The sequence below is a fragment of the Maylandia zebra genome, linkage group LG1, assembly GCF_041146795.1.
Source record: "Maylandia zebra isolate NMK-2024a linkage group LG1, Mzebra_GT3a, whole genome shotgun sequence".
Taxonomy (NCBI): domain Eukaryota; kingdom Metazoa; phylum Chordata; class Actinopteri; order Cichliformes; family Cichlidae; genus Maylandia; species Maylandia zebra.
In genome coordinates this window covers 8,945,793-8,961,245 of record NC_135167.1, presented here as the reverse complement: position 1 = coordinate 8,961,245, position 15,453 = coordinate 8,945,793, and the positions used below count along the sequence as shown (strand labels likewise).

The following is a 15,453-nucleotide window of genomic DNA, read 5'->3' as shown; positions in this document are numbered from 1 at the left end:
GCATGAAGCCAGGAGCCACAGCGGAAAGTTTCTAACAGCAACATCCTGAAAGCAGCCATAGCCACCTTCAGACACCATTGACACAGCTTATACACACAGCAAAATTTATATCGTGTTAATAAAAATATTCTGGTTAAAATCGGTGAAAAAAAGTCAATATCGGAAGTCTTCGTAGTCTAAAATACAGCTTTCAAAACAAAAGCATGAGACGTGTATCGTTAGTCCAGATTAAAGTGAGTGCTATGACAGTCTGTAAATCTAAACCATGAAATTCGACAATATCTACGGATCTGTTGTATAATTTTGCGTTTAGCTACCATTAAAACTATTTTACAATTTGTCAATGCTTTGCTACATGAAGCTAATTTCGCCGGATTTCCTGTGTCCCCGTGCTTAACGAATCAGCGTCACTGGTGAGGAGGTACACTGGTGGTGCTATCTGTCGCTGTTTTGGAGGTTTCCAGGATTACAGTGGAGTTTTGAATGAGTCATATTGGACACTTATTTGTCTCGTTTTTGTCTGCCTCGTGCTCAGGTTGGTGTGTCCGTTGAATATGTGAGCTTTTAACAGTTTGGCGCACAGGGCATGTGCATAGTTTCAAGCATGCCTCGCACATACCTTTACTCTACTCATGCAAGCAACTACAAGTATGGATTAGTTAGATTTTATTCACTGAATTAAACTTGCAGTCACCTCGGGAAACAAAAATATACACTGACGTAGCAGCATGAAAGATTTAATAGCTCAGGTGGAACGCGTCATTGAATGTGCAAGCTGTGATTGACTTTAGGTAACCGGAAGCTGTTTAATTACGATTTTATTTTAGTTATTAATACTTTTATTCTTTAAATGCATCAGGCTGATTTATGTGTATTTAAAAAAACAAACATTAATAATATTGTTTTCTTAATTTTCCTCACAGATTCATCCACTTGGAATGGGAAATGCTAGCAAAGAGACGTTTTTAATAACTGGTGGATCTGGCTACTTCGGTAATCGGTAAGAACAATTTTGCCTTTTTTGTGTTATTACTACACATTATAAAATATTTAAATGCAGGCAAACGCTGCAGCATGGGGTAAGCACCACAAGGTGGCGTTATCACACCAGTTATCTTATTAAGATAAACTTTCTTGACATGAACTGTGGTAGGATTGAAGGTAGAAATATGTGCATCTATTGTACTTTTGTCCTTGGTTTACTGTGCCTGTTATTTTGTTAAAATGGAGGACTGCTTTTTCCCCCCTGAAGGCTCGCTCTGTCTCTGGATAAAAAAGGAGCCAAAGTCATCCTGTTTGACATCATCCCCCCAAGTCAAGAACTGCCAGAGGATGTTGTGTTTGTGCAGGGTGATATACGTGAATATCCAGACGTGGAGAAGGCTGTCACAGGGGTGGATTGTGTATTCCACATTGCCTCCTATGGCATGTCTGGCAGGGAGCAGCTAAATCGCCAGCTGATTGAGGCAGTGAACGTACAAGGCACACAGAACATCTTGAAGGCCTGTGTAGAACACGGAGTGTCCAGGCTGATTTACACCAGCACCTTCAATGTGGTGTTCGGGGGTCAGGTAATAGAGAACGGAGATGAAAGCCTGCCTTATCTACCTCTCCATCTTCACCCGGACCACTACTCCAGAACCAAGTCCCTGGCTGACATGGCAGTTCTGAAAGCTAATGGCACAGTGCTGAAGGGCCGCTCGGGCCTGCTGAGCACCTGCGCACTGCGTCCGGCAGGTATCTATGGGCCAGGAGAGCAGAGGCATCTGCCCAGGATAGTTGACTATATAGAGAAGGGGATCTTCAGGTTTGTTTATGGTAAACCCAGCAGCCTGGTGGAGTTTGTCCATGTTGACAACCTGGTGTCAGCACATGTGCTAGCTGCTGAGGCTCTGACCCCAGAGAAGCAGCACCGTGCCGCTGGCCAGGCCTACTTCATCTCAGATGGAAGGCCTGTCAACAATTTTGAATTCTTCAGACCTCTCGTAGAAGGCCTAGGCTATCGTTTCCCAACACTGCGCCTTCCTATCTCTTTCATTTACTTTTTTGCCTTCCTCACAGAAATGATTCACTGCCTCATCGGCCCCTTCTATAACTTCCAGCCGCTGCTGACACGTACAGAGGTGTATAAAACTGGCGTGACGCATTACTTCAGCATGGCAAAGGCAAAGGCGGAGCTCGGTTACGAGCCCAGGGAGTACAACCTGGATGAGGTCGTGCAGTGGTTCAGAAGCAGAGGCCACGGGAAGAAATGTCACCGCTCCTTCCTCAGTCGACTGCTGCTCAACGTCCTGTTTGTTTCTGCCTTGGTGGCTGTGTCTCTGTCTTTTCTGCCAGTCGTCGGCAGTTAATGTAAAGTAGTCTTGCCTTTTGACTTTGCCCAAAACATCATCCATACTGTGTGAAGACTGATTCATCAAAAGACAGTTTGCATATTTTAATATGTTATCATCCATGTGCACCTTTCCTTTTAAAGTCATTAAAACAAGTCCAGCCATCTAAGGACCAAGTCTATGAGAGCAGTTTAAAGCAGTAACATAAGTTAGTTTAATTTTTTACATGCTACCTCTTTTTTAACTTGTAAGGGCAAACATCTATGATTACTGGAGAAATACATTTTTAAATATATTTTTGTGCAAAAATTAATAAAACCTGACCTGTGAAATTTGAATTGTGGGTTTTGATTTTTAAACTCCTCCCTTTATCACCAGGAAGACATGTTTTAATTGGTGCATTTAGAAAATATATCTGTATATTTAAAGAAATGTTAAAGATCTTAGCGACTATTTTCTATTGCAGAGAGTAATAACATGTTTTTTCCAAGGTTAATCGAGATTGCATATTTTCGTAATTCTTAAACTGTTTTGCTATAGTTGAAATCCTCATATCGTGTTTTTATGCAGCTTATTGTAAAATAAATCATTAAAAGCATGATCTAGGCCTACCCTTTATTTATATGTAGAAAACGATATCTGAGAACATCTTTACATCTTTGAAAATTGAGTTTTAAACGCATCTGCCCTCCATTAATACTGAATCACTGCAGCTCATTCCTGGTGTAAAAGGAGTCGGACCAGGTGAGGCGTGCTTTGTGTGGTATTTTAGTCTGCCCGGGATGAATGCAGACGTCCCCTTCTCTCTTAAACTATTCTCTTCAGAGCCGGCAGCCCCTTGCTGAGTTGGTCGCAATCATTGTTTCTCTGCAGCATTAACCACATTCCAGAGAGGCGCAGCGCATCCAGTCTCCTTCCCCGCATTCCTTTCACGCGAACGAGTCCCCTGCATTAAACAGCGTTTTGTTGAGATTTTTGCGCTCTTTGTGCGCTCAGGCTTGCACACAAATGGTGTTTGCAGCATATACGATTATCCGACCTACTTTGATTTCTTGCACAGTGGCCGTAAAGGAAATCTAGAGGAAAAACCAACAAGGGGAAATTCCTCCGCGCAGCGCGCCGTTGACTGTAAAGACCTTTCAACTTAACAAAAACTGAAGTTGACAAACGTATCGCTGTCGGCTGAAACTGTGAGAAAGAGTTTGTGTTTTCGGCGAAGCGGGGGAAGCAGAAGAAGACGATGCGGCTCTCGGCGGGGTTTGCGGGCATGTAAGTGGTTTTCTGTGAGTGAGGGACGGCTGTACGGCGGCGTTTTGTTTTGATTTCCATGTGAAACGCAATTAGTGCTCCGCGGTGCTCTATAGTTTGGCTCGCGCAGCGGAGCGCACTCTGAACTTGTTTCTCTCCTCGGAAGCACAACATGGAGCATTACCAGGAAGATTTGGGACTCCGGGCCACCAAACTGATGGAGGACCTTTCTTTGTATGATGCGTACCAGGACGGGATGTACGATGCGAGGAGAGACTTGGTGATTAACCCCGATTTAGACTTTTCGGCTCCGGCACTGGTTGAGCATAAAGCCAAGCCGATGAATGGGACCTCTGTGCTTCACCAGCAGCATCACACAGTGGAGAATTTCTCGTCCGGGAATAAAGTGTACAACGCGGCTCCAGTGCGCCCGGTGAATTGCAACCGGACGGTTCCTGTGGATTTTTGCGCCCCTCAGAGGGACGCGGTTTATAACGAGGATGGTTGTTGCACCAAATCCGAAGTAGCTTTGCCTTGTTATACAGGCACTTCCGAGAGACACAGGAGGTACTCTCTGGAGGTGCAGGGCCACAGGTACAGCACCGGCTCCACCTTTGACGGCGTGCCGCTCAATAAACCGGTGGCTGTGTCCGGCAACAGGTGCAACAGTGTCTGCATCGCCAGCAGCCACGACGGGAGATATAACGCCACCAGTCCTCGCTCCAGCCTGGCATCTTCTCTGTCTTCTCAAGAGCAAAGCAAGCATGCCAGCCCGAGGTCGAGCATCAGCAGCCCGCGTACCAGTCTGGTGGTACCGGGTCAGGAGAGGTACACGAGCCCTAGATCTAGTTTGGTTCACTGCGAAGGAAACAGTGTCCTCAGTCCCCGATCCAGCTATGCAAGCACCGCCAGCGACACGAGTAAACACTCAAGTCCCCGGGCCAGCCTCAACAGCTGTGACTGCTGCAGCAAGCCCAACAGCAACCGCACCAGCGGCATCAGCATGGGCTACGACCAGAGGCACACCAGCCCCAGGTCGAGCACTGCGAGCCAATATTCCTTCACTACCAGCCCGAGATCCAGTTACTCTGACTCTCGGTACGGGCCCGTGGTCAACCAAGATCTGGAGGGAGTCTTGCACTCAGCGCCGCTGGCGAGTCCTCGCTCCAGCATCTGCAGCCAGGACGGGAGCGCAAGACCGGGGACAAGCGCAAACTGCGTGGTCAGCCCCCGGTCGAGCATCTCCAGTCACAGCTCCAGAAGTTCCCGCAGCTCCAGGGGGTCTATGAGCACCTATCCGGATCTGCAGCTTCCTTCCCCTAGGTCATCCATGCTGGGAACCAGTTTACACGAAGATACGCTGCTGCAGGAGTTTGGAGACTCCAACGGAGTTCAGAATCGCATCCATCTCCAGGGGCTTTCGGCAGTACCTGAACCCCAGCAGCAGTCGGGGCAGACGGGAGGGACCGCGGATATACCCTCAGGGTCGCCTTCCTCTTATAGTTATGTGATGCCTTCAAAAACGGCTTCCTCGGGCCAGAGGTTTAAACTACCTTACCAGGTGACCCCCAGTCGAGAGAGTGGACCAAGCCAGGCGGAGAAAAGGCTGGAGGCGCTCACCTTGGAGCTGGAGAAGGAGTTAGAGATGCACATGAAAAAGGAATACTTTGGTAGGTTTGTTTTTGAAACACACAAAAATACTATTAGCGATGGCCGCAAACACAAAATCACTGGGAACATAAGTCTGTGTTGCAGAATCAGTTTATTACACACAGAAGTACAAATTTTAAACAAATACGAAACACAGACTATACATCATTTTCCTGCATAAAACACCCGTGTCAGTGTCTCCACAGCTGGGATTTGTTGCAAGTTGCACTAAAAATTTGTGCTTGTTAAGGGCACAGTGATGATGCCTGCACATAGGTTTGCAATGATATTTCCTAAAACATTTTATGATTGCAAAATTAATGCCATTTAAATATTTCACTTACTCTTAAATATAGAGTATTAATCTTATAAGGCACTGAACACCAAGGCACTAAACTTGCATGGCATAGCATAACTACAATGTGACCTAATACTATATGTTTTCCCAGTTTGCAATCCTTCCTGTATCACTATTATATTTTGGTGGTGAATGGGCATAAGGGTTTGACTCTGTGGCTTTCACAAAACCTTTTTCTAGTTTTTTGCACATATTAAGCAATAAAGGTCTTGCATTAACTTATAGGCAATCAAGATAATTTTTTCATTTAACATTTGATTGAGATTCTGCCTTGTTTCATGAACTTTTCCTGTCTAATGGTTGTAAAATGTGGTCACAGCAGCTCATACAAACAGCCCAATTTTGACCAAGGGCAAGGCATGATAACAATGCCAAATATGTTGTGGTATTACTACCACGAAATCTCACTATCTGTGTTAAAAGGGCAGACATCTGCCCACTGAATCTACAATTCAAGGCAACTATTAAAAGAGTATTTTTCTGTGCGGGCAGGTTTATTTATAGGTTTGCCATCTCTTCAAGGTCTGTTTGCAACCTGCTAAAGCTATATCACCACTAACAGCTCCCTCTCTGGCAGATAAGAGTGGGTTTTGCAGGGCAATACTAATTTCTGTCTTGGCAGAGCTAACATTTGCAGAGCGCGGCACGTTGCTGAATGGAACCTTCTGTTCTGCCAGGTCATTCAGAGCAGTGTGGTCCGAGTTTGTTAGAGATTGCGGTCACTGTGAGCGTTGCGATTTAAAGAAAGGCCCTCCCCTTGCCGTTTAGACTCCTTAAGATGCCCTATGTTGAAAATTGAACACGTGGTGGTTACTTTATGCTGCAAAATCTTGATACTAAAACAGTTTGGTTGACCAGCAGCAACACAGCCACAGAAAGCCAGCTGAGGAAGTTTCTGTCTACCTTTTGAATTAATAGCCAGACAAATGGCTGCAGACGAAGAGCAGTAGTTTGTTTTATAGCTGGTGCACTTGCTCAGAGTGAGTCTGAGACAGCTGTTGATTTGTTCCAGAGAAACAGGTTAAAGAAGGAGGATGGAAGACAGGAGGGTGAAACGAGGAAGACAGCAGTGAGGGGAGCAAGAGAGATAAAGAAACAAGAGGGTGGAAATAGATAGAGATGGGGAAAGAAAGGAAAGGGAGGGAGAGAGAAGAATGCAGTCAGACGCTCCTCACATCGGGTCCAATAGAGACAGCTCTGTTTCCGTAGCGACAGTGGAGAAATTGATCGCTGGGCCTTCTTTTCGGGGGGCCCAGCACTGCTTGCCAGTGTCCCACTCTGCCCACTTTGCACTGCCGGCTGGCTCTTGTGTGGCCTCTGTTTGTTATAGTGGCAGAGGAGCTGTGAATCAACAGCTGGCCCGATACAAGCTTGCAATTGAAGCAGCAAAGTGAGTGAGGCCCACCCCACCCTTTTGCTTTGCTGTCCCTCCCTCTCTACCACCACCACCTTAAACCACTGCCTCCCCACCCTGCCTCCCCCGCGAAGCCCTTCATTAACCAGCCAGTGGGGAGTTGGGCAACACCAGACACTTGGCACACGATCTTGGCTGGCGGGCCAGACATAGTTGGTGGGGGTCAAGTCTGATCACCTGCCTAGAATTATAATGGCAGTAGTCATGCCCATGCCTGACACACACATGCTGACTTGTGGACAACAGCACACTGTGTGTATGCTGTACTGGACCCTACGCCTGTACTGGGAATGCACACTGCAGCTGACGAGATTAGAGGTATAGATTTTTTTAAAAGTCTCACTTTAAGTTTTAAGCCTAGATTGTCCGCTGAAGTGTGAAAAGCTACAGGAGCATTCACAGTTCACCAGGGCAGTCGCTCTTGAGGAGTTTAACATGTCCCCCTCCACACATGGTGGGAAGTTAACTGTGTTATTCATTCCCAGTGTGCACCAGACTACATGTGCTTGTTTACAGTGCTGTGAATCACAGCTTTCTCTTCATCCCCTCTCCTGCATCTGTCTTTTGTTATATTGTCTTTTTTTTAGAGTAGGTGTAAATCAGGATTTGCTATAATGCCCAGGACTGTAAACCTACTCTATGTGCAGTAATGGAATCTCTCCATTGCAGACGTGCAGAGATTTTAAAGCATCGGAAGTGATGCAACGGGCGACACAAACTAAAAAATCCCTCTGCTTGTGCTACAGGTTTGAGCCTCCATTTGTTTGACTGAAAATCTTCATGTAACCGACTCATATCTACAGAGATTGGTTTGATATTGTGCCTTAAGAAGTCCAACTGACTTCACACTGAGCAGTGGTTAAAGTTTCATGAATCAGGCTGTGCAGGCCTTCTTACAACTCACAGCACGTCCGCTGTTGTCTTTAGTGATGGTAGAGAGGTGAAGGACCAGAGTGTTTATAAAATACTCTCTAATTTACCATTTTAATGTCTTTTAATTATATTAGATCAGAATGGTTGGAGAGATTTTCTTCTATGTGATCTTCCACACTAGAGTTTAGTGTTTTTTCTTTTTCAGAATAAGTTGTAATTCAAATGCACTCACTTATTTCACTGTCAGTCTAATCATTGCACTGTGTGCTTACTACACCACTGCCATCCACAGTTCTTGTAGTGTATATAAAAGATGGATGTAGCTGAAATTGAAGCCAGCACAGAAGCGCCTTAAATCGACCAGCAGGGGGCGACTCCTGTGATCTATGGGAAGTCTTTATGAAAATTGCTCTTTCGCTTACTTCCTCACTAGTTTATGGCCTCAGTTTGTAGTTTCACTTCTTGTTGGATACAAAACATATTCATTTTGCAAAATGTGGTCTTTTTTATAGGCAAAAAGGATGATGAAACATAGCATAGTTTACACTATTTTTGACAAATCACTAGCTGATGAGATATGGGCCTATGTGTCCCCTGCCTCTTACTTATCACGCCTGGTTTCAAAACATCAAGATGGTGATGACAAATGTTCAGTTTGAGGCTTCACATTCGACCTTCATGAACCAGTGGGTGACATAATGGTATCTACGGCCATCTTTATTTACAGCTTATTCTAAAATCAAACATTACTGCTTAGTTTTACTGCATCCTGCGAGTGCCAAATGGATATGTTGTGAAATGGGCACATGAGATGTTCAGCTCCCTGTTTTAAATGACTAATAAAGAGCACTTCAGAGATTTTCCCAGCTGCTCTGTAAAGGAATAACCACATCCTCACTCATGAGACCCTTTCGCATTTTTCGCGTGTGTTCACCAAAACACATTTATGGTTGACATTTACATGTCAGTGTATGAAATCTTGACAGTGCTACTCACACACAGTAACTGCAGTATAGTTGCAGCTAGCGGGATTAAAGCAATAGAGGTAAATCAACGTAGCTGCATGAATAAATCATAGGTTTTCAGTTTAGCCGTTGGGTAGAGAGTTGAAGCCAAAAAGTCATGTTAGTAATTTCTCAGCTATAGATCACTTCTGTGGGAAACCAATAAAAATAACAACGAAGGAAGGAGCCGGAGGGTTATTTAAAAAACAAACAAACAGCCTAAAACCACTTATGAATCACATTTTCTTGTTATCAAGAAGCTGGATAATGTGTGTAAAAATAGGCACACGTGGTGATGTGAGAATTGGAAGTGGAGGGTATACACGAGTCTTTTAATCCGTCAAAAAATTGTGTTGTTTCACTAAACTTACACACAACCACCACCACATTTTCAGGAGTACAATGCAGAGAAGCAGCGATTTGGGTTATCGATGTTCAGGCAGATTCACAGTAAGTCACGCAGTGCAGAAATCAATGCACAGGCACCATGTACATCACGCTGTAATATGAGCTGAGTCACAAAAAAGTCAGTAGAAAGGAGAATGTTGAGACTTTCTTACACTCACCTACACATTTCATGCTGATGCATGTAGTCTTAGTATAACAGGAAGTTGGCTTCACTCATACAGTAACATTCCTATCTGTGAAGTATTACTGCATCAAAAGACGCTTGTCCAAGTTATTCATAGTTGTCATTCCAAATAATTGGAAAAGGAAGTTCGCTGCTCTGATGCAGAGCAGAAAGGAAACAGAACTTGGTATGAACATTGGAGTATGATGCTAACAGACTGTGGTTTATCTCTTTTAAGCACCCTGGACCCACCCAGACCTTATCAGTTATTAAACAGTGACCTGGTGCCTTTTTAGCAGGTCGAATTAAAACAATGCAGCATTACTATGCTTCATTTCTTTTGAATCACAGTTGTTGGAGATGTAGGTGAGATTTTTTTAGTAACGGCAGTAGTTACTGACTCATTGGTTAAAGGCTTCCTCTTGTAATTACAGTTTTCATTCGATGGATGTAAAACTTTACTGGAGTTTTCAGATCTCACTCTGGCCTGGTGATGGTTGTAAGTGAGATTTTTTCCAAGAAGTGTTTCTTGATTTTAGAGCCTTGATGTGGAGCAGTTACTGAATGAACTGGGGATATTTATCGAAGTAGGAGGATTGCTAAGGCTAATGTGGGCTCAGACAGCGTAATACGGACTCCAATCACTGGAGTCAAACACAGCTTCACGGGTCCTTTATAACACCTGAAAAGCGGAGCATGTTATACATACAGTATATTTTTTTACCTTCTCTCTCATGTTACAACATAGATTGGGTAAATGGTGTTGAGCAACAGAAGCATGGAGTTCTTTCTTTTTTTTGCACAAGGGTCAGATACACACTATAGGATTGACAGACCATAACGTCACATACCCAGTTTTTGTGCAACCAATGAATCACGTCAATCTTATTTTTCTTTCTTTGTTTTTTAGCCTTTACTGAACACAAAACCGCTAATATCACATACACAGTTTCAGACGTCACTGCCTGTTCACATTCTTGTTCTGGTACACTCAAAGAAAAATGCCTTATTGTATCTGTTGGCTTGTGTGTGTCACCATTTAACGTACTGCCCTTAACCCTTGAGAAGGGCGAATTTATTTGTACGCTTGTCTCTTGTGACAGGTTTGTACATGGATGTAATCATACAAAAATTAACTTTTAAAAAAAGGTTCAAACTTGGACACTAAATTCATTATATATGCCTGGATATGGACTGTCATTTGTATCGGCTTTTTCAGCGATAAAGACCACTTAATATCACCAAAACCTGATTTATGTTTGTACCTGAGCAAACACACACTGCCTCTTAATGTTACACCTTTAAATCTTTAAAGTACAAAGTTAATTTGAGGACCCTGTAATTAACCATTGGAGGTACATTAGTATAGAATGAACCCGCAGGGACAAAAATGTACTTCTTCTCTGTCCCTGAGAGTTTAGTTTCCCTAACAACTATTTATTCCCAGCTGTAATTGCTTGAGGAACGTCTGACGTGTGGCCTGTTCAAGTCATGACAGGATCTTTTTTTAATCATCGGTTTGTTACCAAAGAAATAGTATAATCAAGTCAGAACCTGGCATAACTGACTCAGTTAACTCCACAAAGAGTTGTGTAGAAGTGTAGGATTTAATGCAGTATGTGAATATAAGAGGGACGATTTTAGATTCTAACAGGTAGAAAGCAGCAAAGCAATTACATTACAGACTTTCGCATTGGCAAAATTGTCTGATCAGCTTGGATATTTTAAAGTTCACTCATTCATTCTTATCCCGCTATTCTTCCTGTTTTCTTAGCAACGAGTGCAGTCATTCCAGGTTACTTCAGCTTTTGATTCCAAATAATTAATATGCAGAAACACCTCAGATAACAAGTAAAGACATTTAAGCTGTGGGTGTTTTTGTTCTTTGTGCTCATCCTTTACCAGTTTTCAGTGTCACCGAGTGCTCCAGAGCTGTTATGAAAGTGAAATAACCCTCTCAGAAAGCCAGGAAATTCCACAAGTGCATCACTGAAAGTGTATACATGGTCTGATTTCAGAGATAATGAACCAAATTAAATTAGGGGTGTTGTTGTGGTGCAGCTCCCCTGTTGGGATCTCTTGAGAGCTTGTGTCCTCTAGCCACAGTGACCCTGGACTCACCTCACCCAGACTTTGACCCTGCACTCGCTCAGGAATGTGGCCTAAGTGGAGGTTGTCCTGTGTGAGAGTTTGGAGGTTGTTAGTCTGCTGCTGATGTCTACTAATAATTTTAAGCCACTGTTTTTTTTCCCCCTCCAATTGTGTTTCTTCACTAAAGGTCACAGCACTTTGTGTTGATGGTTAGTTCAGGCTTAAGTGAAGTGGCATTTGAGTCCATCACTTCCCCTCAAGGGCAAAAGCAGCATTGTAATCTGACGGATTGTTCTTGGACTTTAGGGACGGATCGAAATGAGTTATTTCCACAAACCGTCACATGGTTATTGCAGGATTCAACTGTGCTTTTACACTCACTGACCTCTCTGTTAGTATAACTGTTGAATTGCTTGTTGATGCAAATATCTGATCACATGGTAAGAATTTGATGCATTTAGGCATGGTCAAGATGACCTGCTGAAGTTCAAACCAAGCATCAGAAAAAAGGTGATTTAAGCGGCTTTGAACATGGGATGGTTGTTGGTGCGAGTGGTTCAAAAACTGGTGGTCTTACTGGGATTTTTTAATATAACCATCTCTAGGGTTTACAGATCTGAAAAAGAGAAAATATCCAGTAAGCGATTGTTCTCTGAGTGAGAAATGCCTTGTGATGATAGGGATCTGAAGCTTATTGCCCCACTGCTCTGAGCTGATAGGAAGGTTAACAATAACTCAAATAACCACTTGTTACCTTTGAAGCATGTGGAAGACAGCAGCATAGGACCACATCAGATGCTACTCACAATTTACACTGGCTTACCAAAATTAGACATTAGACTACTGGAAAAGTTGTTGCCTGGTCTGATGAGCCTCAGTTTCTGCTGCAACATTCAGATGGTATGAAATAACATGAAAGTATGGATCCATCCTGCCTTATATCATGATGGGTCCATGGTCTCATGTGGTGGTGTAATGGTGTCTGCAATATTTTGTTGCCACACTTAATGTCAACCAAACATCATTTAAATACCACAGCTTACCTGAGTATTGAAGCTGACCATGTCCATCTCTCTCTGACCACAATGTACCAGTCTTGTGATGATTGCATACAGCAGGATAACGTGCCCTGTCACAAAGCTCAAACTGACATGTTTCTTTGCACATGATAGTGAGTTCACTGTACTCACCTGGCCTCCACTATCCCATGCAAAATTCAGGCACTTTTTTAAGTAAAAAGGAGTCCAGCCCGGTACTAGCAATGCGTACCTAATAAAGTGGGCAGGAAGTGTATGTAGAAAGGAAAAGATGGGAGCTGCTCATAAAAAATTAGTAAAATCATAGAACATCAAATGTTACTATAACAAGGACTCCACTCCAGCGGATATATTCACGCAAGTAATGTCAATAACATTAAAGTAGTCAAAAATGTCTTTTAATTTTGAGTATATTTTACCATTCTTTGAATTATTTAATATCCATGTGCATGAATGTAGGTTTATAGCTGCTTATCATGTCATCTTCGTTTACTGGGTTAAACTTTATAGGTGACCACTGCGAGTTTGGCTTCATGATCCGAGCAGTAATAAAATGCTGGTTATGGTAATAGCTAATATACTATAATGAAGGAGGAAACAGCACCACTATGAGTTGTAAAGTCTTTGCATGTGTCAGTTTGGTTACAAAATATTTATGATAACCAATTAAGTAAAAACAACATTGGCCCGTTTGAATACAGCTTTTCACAGCAGGACAGTAGAAGAGGATTTTTCTCTCCGCCCTGTCCTTTCTAACAATCCCCTCACTTTTACTGCATTTCCTGTCAGTGCATTTTAATGTAATCATCAGCTTTCCTGATCTAGTCGGCTTCAAACAGTATGATGTAATGCATGGAAATGACAGGAGTCAAATGTGCACAACTAAAGTAGAAATCGCTTCATGAAATATGACTTTAGAATTAATATTCAAACACTAAAATTTGCTCTCTGTCTCTAAAACCTGAACATCTGTAATAATCTCTTTAATGTTTTAATGCTCCGAATTTCATTGTGATATTGGTCTTCAAAGGCGATCAAAAGCTGCCGAGGGAACTGTGTGATATTCTTAGCAGATTTATAATTTTGCAGTGTTATTCATTTGCATAATTAAATAAATGTGCAAACACATTGACAGGTTTCCTGCTGTGTAACAAGAAATGTGACAGGATCAAGTCCAGTAATTGTTCCTTATGTCAGAGTCACACACAGAACAACACAGACTGTGTCTTCACTGGACCATACAGACCTTTTCAGCATCAGTGCAGTCTCTGTCCTCACAGAATCGCAGATTTGTTCTACTTTTCCATTAAACTGTTGTCCTCATCATCATGTAATTGACTCACTGTCTCTAACAGGTATTTGTGTCAAATGTGGGAAGGGTGTGTATGGAGCCAGCCAAGCGTGCCAGGCCATGGGGAACCTCTATCACACAAACTGCTTCACCTGCTGCTCTTGTGGTAAGTAAGGCAGTTATTTTATGGGTGTCTATTATGCTTTTTACTTATTTTCTGTCATACATAAACTGTTACAATGGTGGATGCTCATATTCAACATAGCAACAGTTTCAAATAATGAGTTTATTACCCTAGAAGCCCCTAGAAGCCAAAAGTGCTGGGTATAAGCACTCTGTTTCAGATAGCGCTACTTTTTGCAGTGTGAATGTGGTTATTGAGGCACCTAGAGAAATGTGAAAAACTCTAAAGAGCAGATGGTGATATTTTACATGACCTTTCCTAAAAAAAAGTCCTAGAAATATCCGTATTATGTGTCAGTGTCAAAAACATGTTGCCATCTTCATGAGAATTCTCTGCAGAGGTGACACCCAAGACATCTTATTTCAGCTTGTTGAATTTCAGTCATGCACTAGGGCTTCTGTCTGAAGCATTTTTCTACAAAGTCTTGATATGCGGGGTATGTGTGAAAAAATGTTACACTCATGGTTTATGTAACACATATGTGGAAAAAAACCATTTCCAGATCAGCAACGTAGATTTATAGATGTTTCGTGAGCTATACGTTGGATTTCCCGTCCCTAGACACTATAAAACTAGTGTAAAAGGTCAAATTCAGTGAGTAAATCTAATCAGCATCTTCACCTAAATATGTAGAATGCTACCTGTTTTCTTACCTTTTATCCTGTTATCTAGGTCAGCGGTCTCCAACCTTTTTTGCGCCACGGTCCGGTTTATGCCCGACAATATTTTCACGGACCGGCCTTTAATGTGTCGCGGATAAATACAACAAAAAAAACTAGTAACGGTGCTGAAAAAAAGAAGATTTATTCATAACACACGTGAAAAAACCCAGGAAAACCGAGTTAACGATCAAAACGATAACAAAGTAACGCTGAAAACCAATAAAAACCCTGAAAACCATACATTTCACACCTGAGCCTCAACTCTCGGGGCCCAGTACCAAACGACTCGGGGGTTGGGGACCGCTGATCTAGGTGAAAGAGTCATAAGTCATGGTTACATCCTGGTAATGCTAATATTTGACTTTGATTCCAAAGAATTTATATGCATAAATATCTCTGTTAAAATTTCTCCTAAATAAAAAACAATCTCCAAGTTTTATTGGTCACTCTGAGCATCTGCAAATATTGTAGCAAGATGAAAAAGGTTAATATTAATTTTGTCTGTCTTATTGCTAATCAAGAAAACAATAAAAGTAGCTAGTCTGATGTGCCTGTATGTTAGTTTGATGTGTCTCTACTCTAAATATGAAGACTGTGAGGCTGTTTCTAGAATAGGGCTGTCAAACATAAGGCCCTGGGGCCAGAATTGGGCCCAACTGACTCAAATCTGGCCCGCAGGATGGATTTGGAAAATGTGAAGAAGAACAGAAATTTTGGACTTTTAACTGTACTTTCAT

General features: G+C 42.5%; 2 protein-coding genes across 3 annotated transcripts in view; both read left to right on the top strand.

Moving 5' to 3' along the window:
- The first annotated feature begins 78 nt into the window (after positions 1–78).
- On the top strand, positions 79–2,671 carry sdr42e1 (short chain dehydrogenase/reductase family 42E, member 1). Of its 2 annotated transcripts, none has more exons than XM_004539706.5 (3): positions 79–535; positions 924–1,000; positions 1,253–2,671. In XM_004539706.5, the coding sequence occupies exons 2-3, from the start codon at positions 939–941 to the stop codon at positions 2,349–2,351; spliced, it is 1,161 nt and encodes a 386-aa protein (XP_004539763.2). In that variant the 5' UTR covers positions 79–535; positions 924–938; the 3' UTR covers positions 2,352–2,671. The 2 variants fall into 2 exon arrangements, with proteins under 2 accessions (XP_004539763.2, XP_004539764.2); XM_004539707.6 differs by lacking the exon at positions 79–535 and adding an exon at positions 552–791.
- A 626-nt stretch (positions 2,672–3,297) lies between these two features.
- Positions 3,298–15,453, top strand: part of wtip (WT1 interacting protein) — a 37,815-nt gene continuing 25,659 nt past the window's right edge. Inside the window, exons 1-2 of the mRNA XM_004539708.4 lie at positions 3,298–5,251; positions 13,935–14,036. Coding sequence (XP_004539765.2) covers positions 3,754–5,251; positions 13,935–14,036 — 1,600 coding nt within the window. The 5' untranslated portion in view covers positions 3,298–3,753. The remainder of the gene's footprint in view (positions 5,252–13,934; positions 14,037–15,453) is intronic.

Coding starts and splice junctions, on each gene's coding strand:
- sdr42e1 (XM_004539706.5), top strand. CDS start 939: ATGGGAAATGCTAGCAAAGAGACGTTTTTAATAACTGGTGGATCTGGC. Junction 1,001..1,252: donor TCTGGCTACTTCGGTAATCG/GTAAGAACAATT, acceptor TCCCCCCTGAAG/GCTCGCTCTGTCTCTGGATA.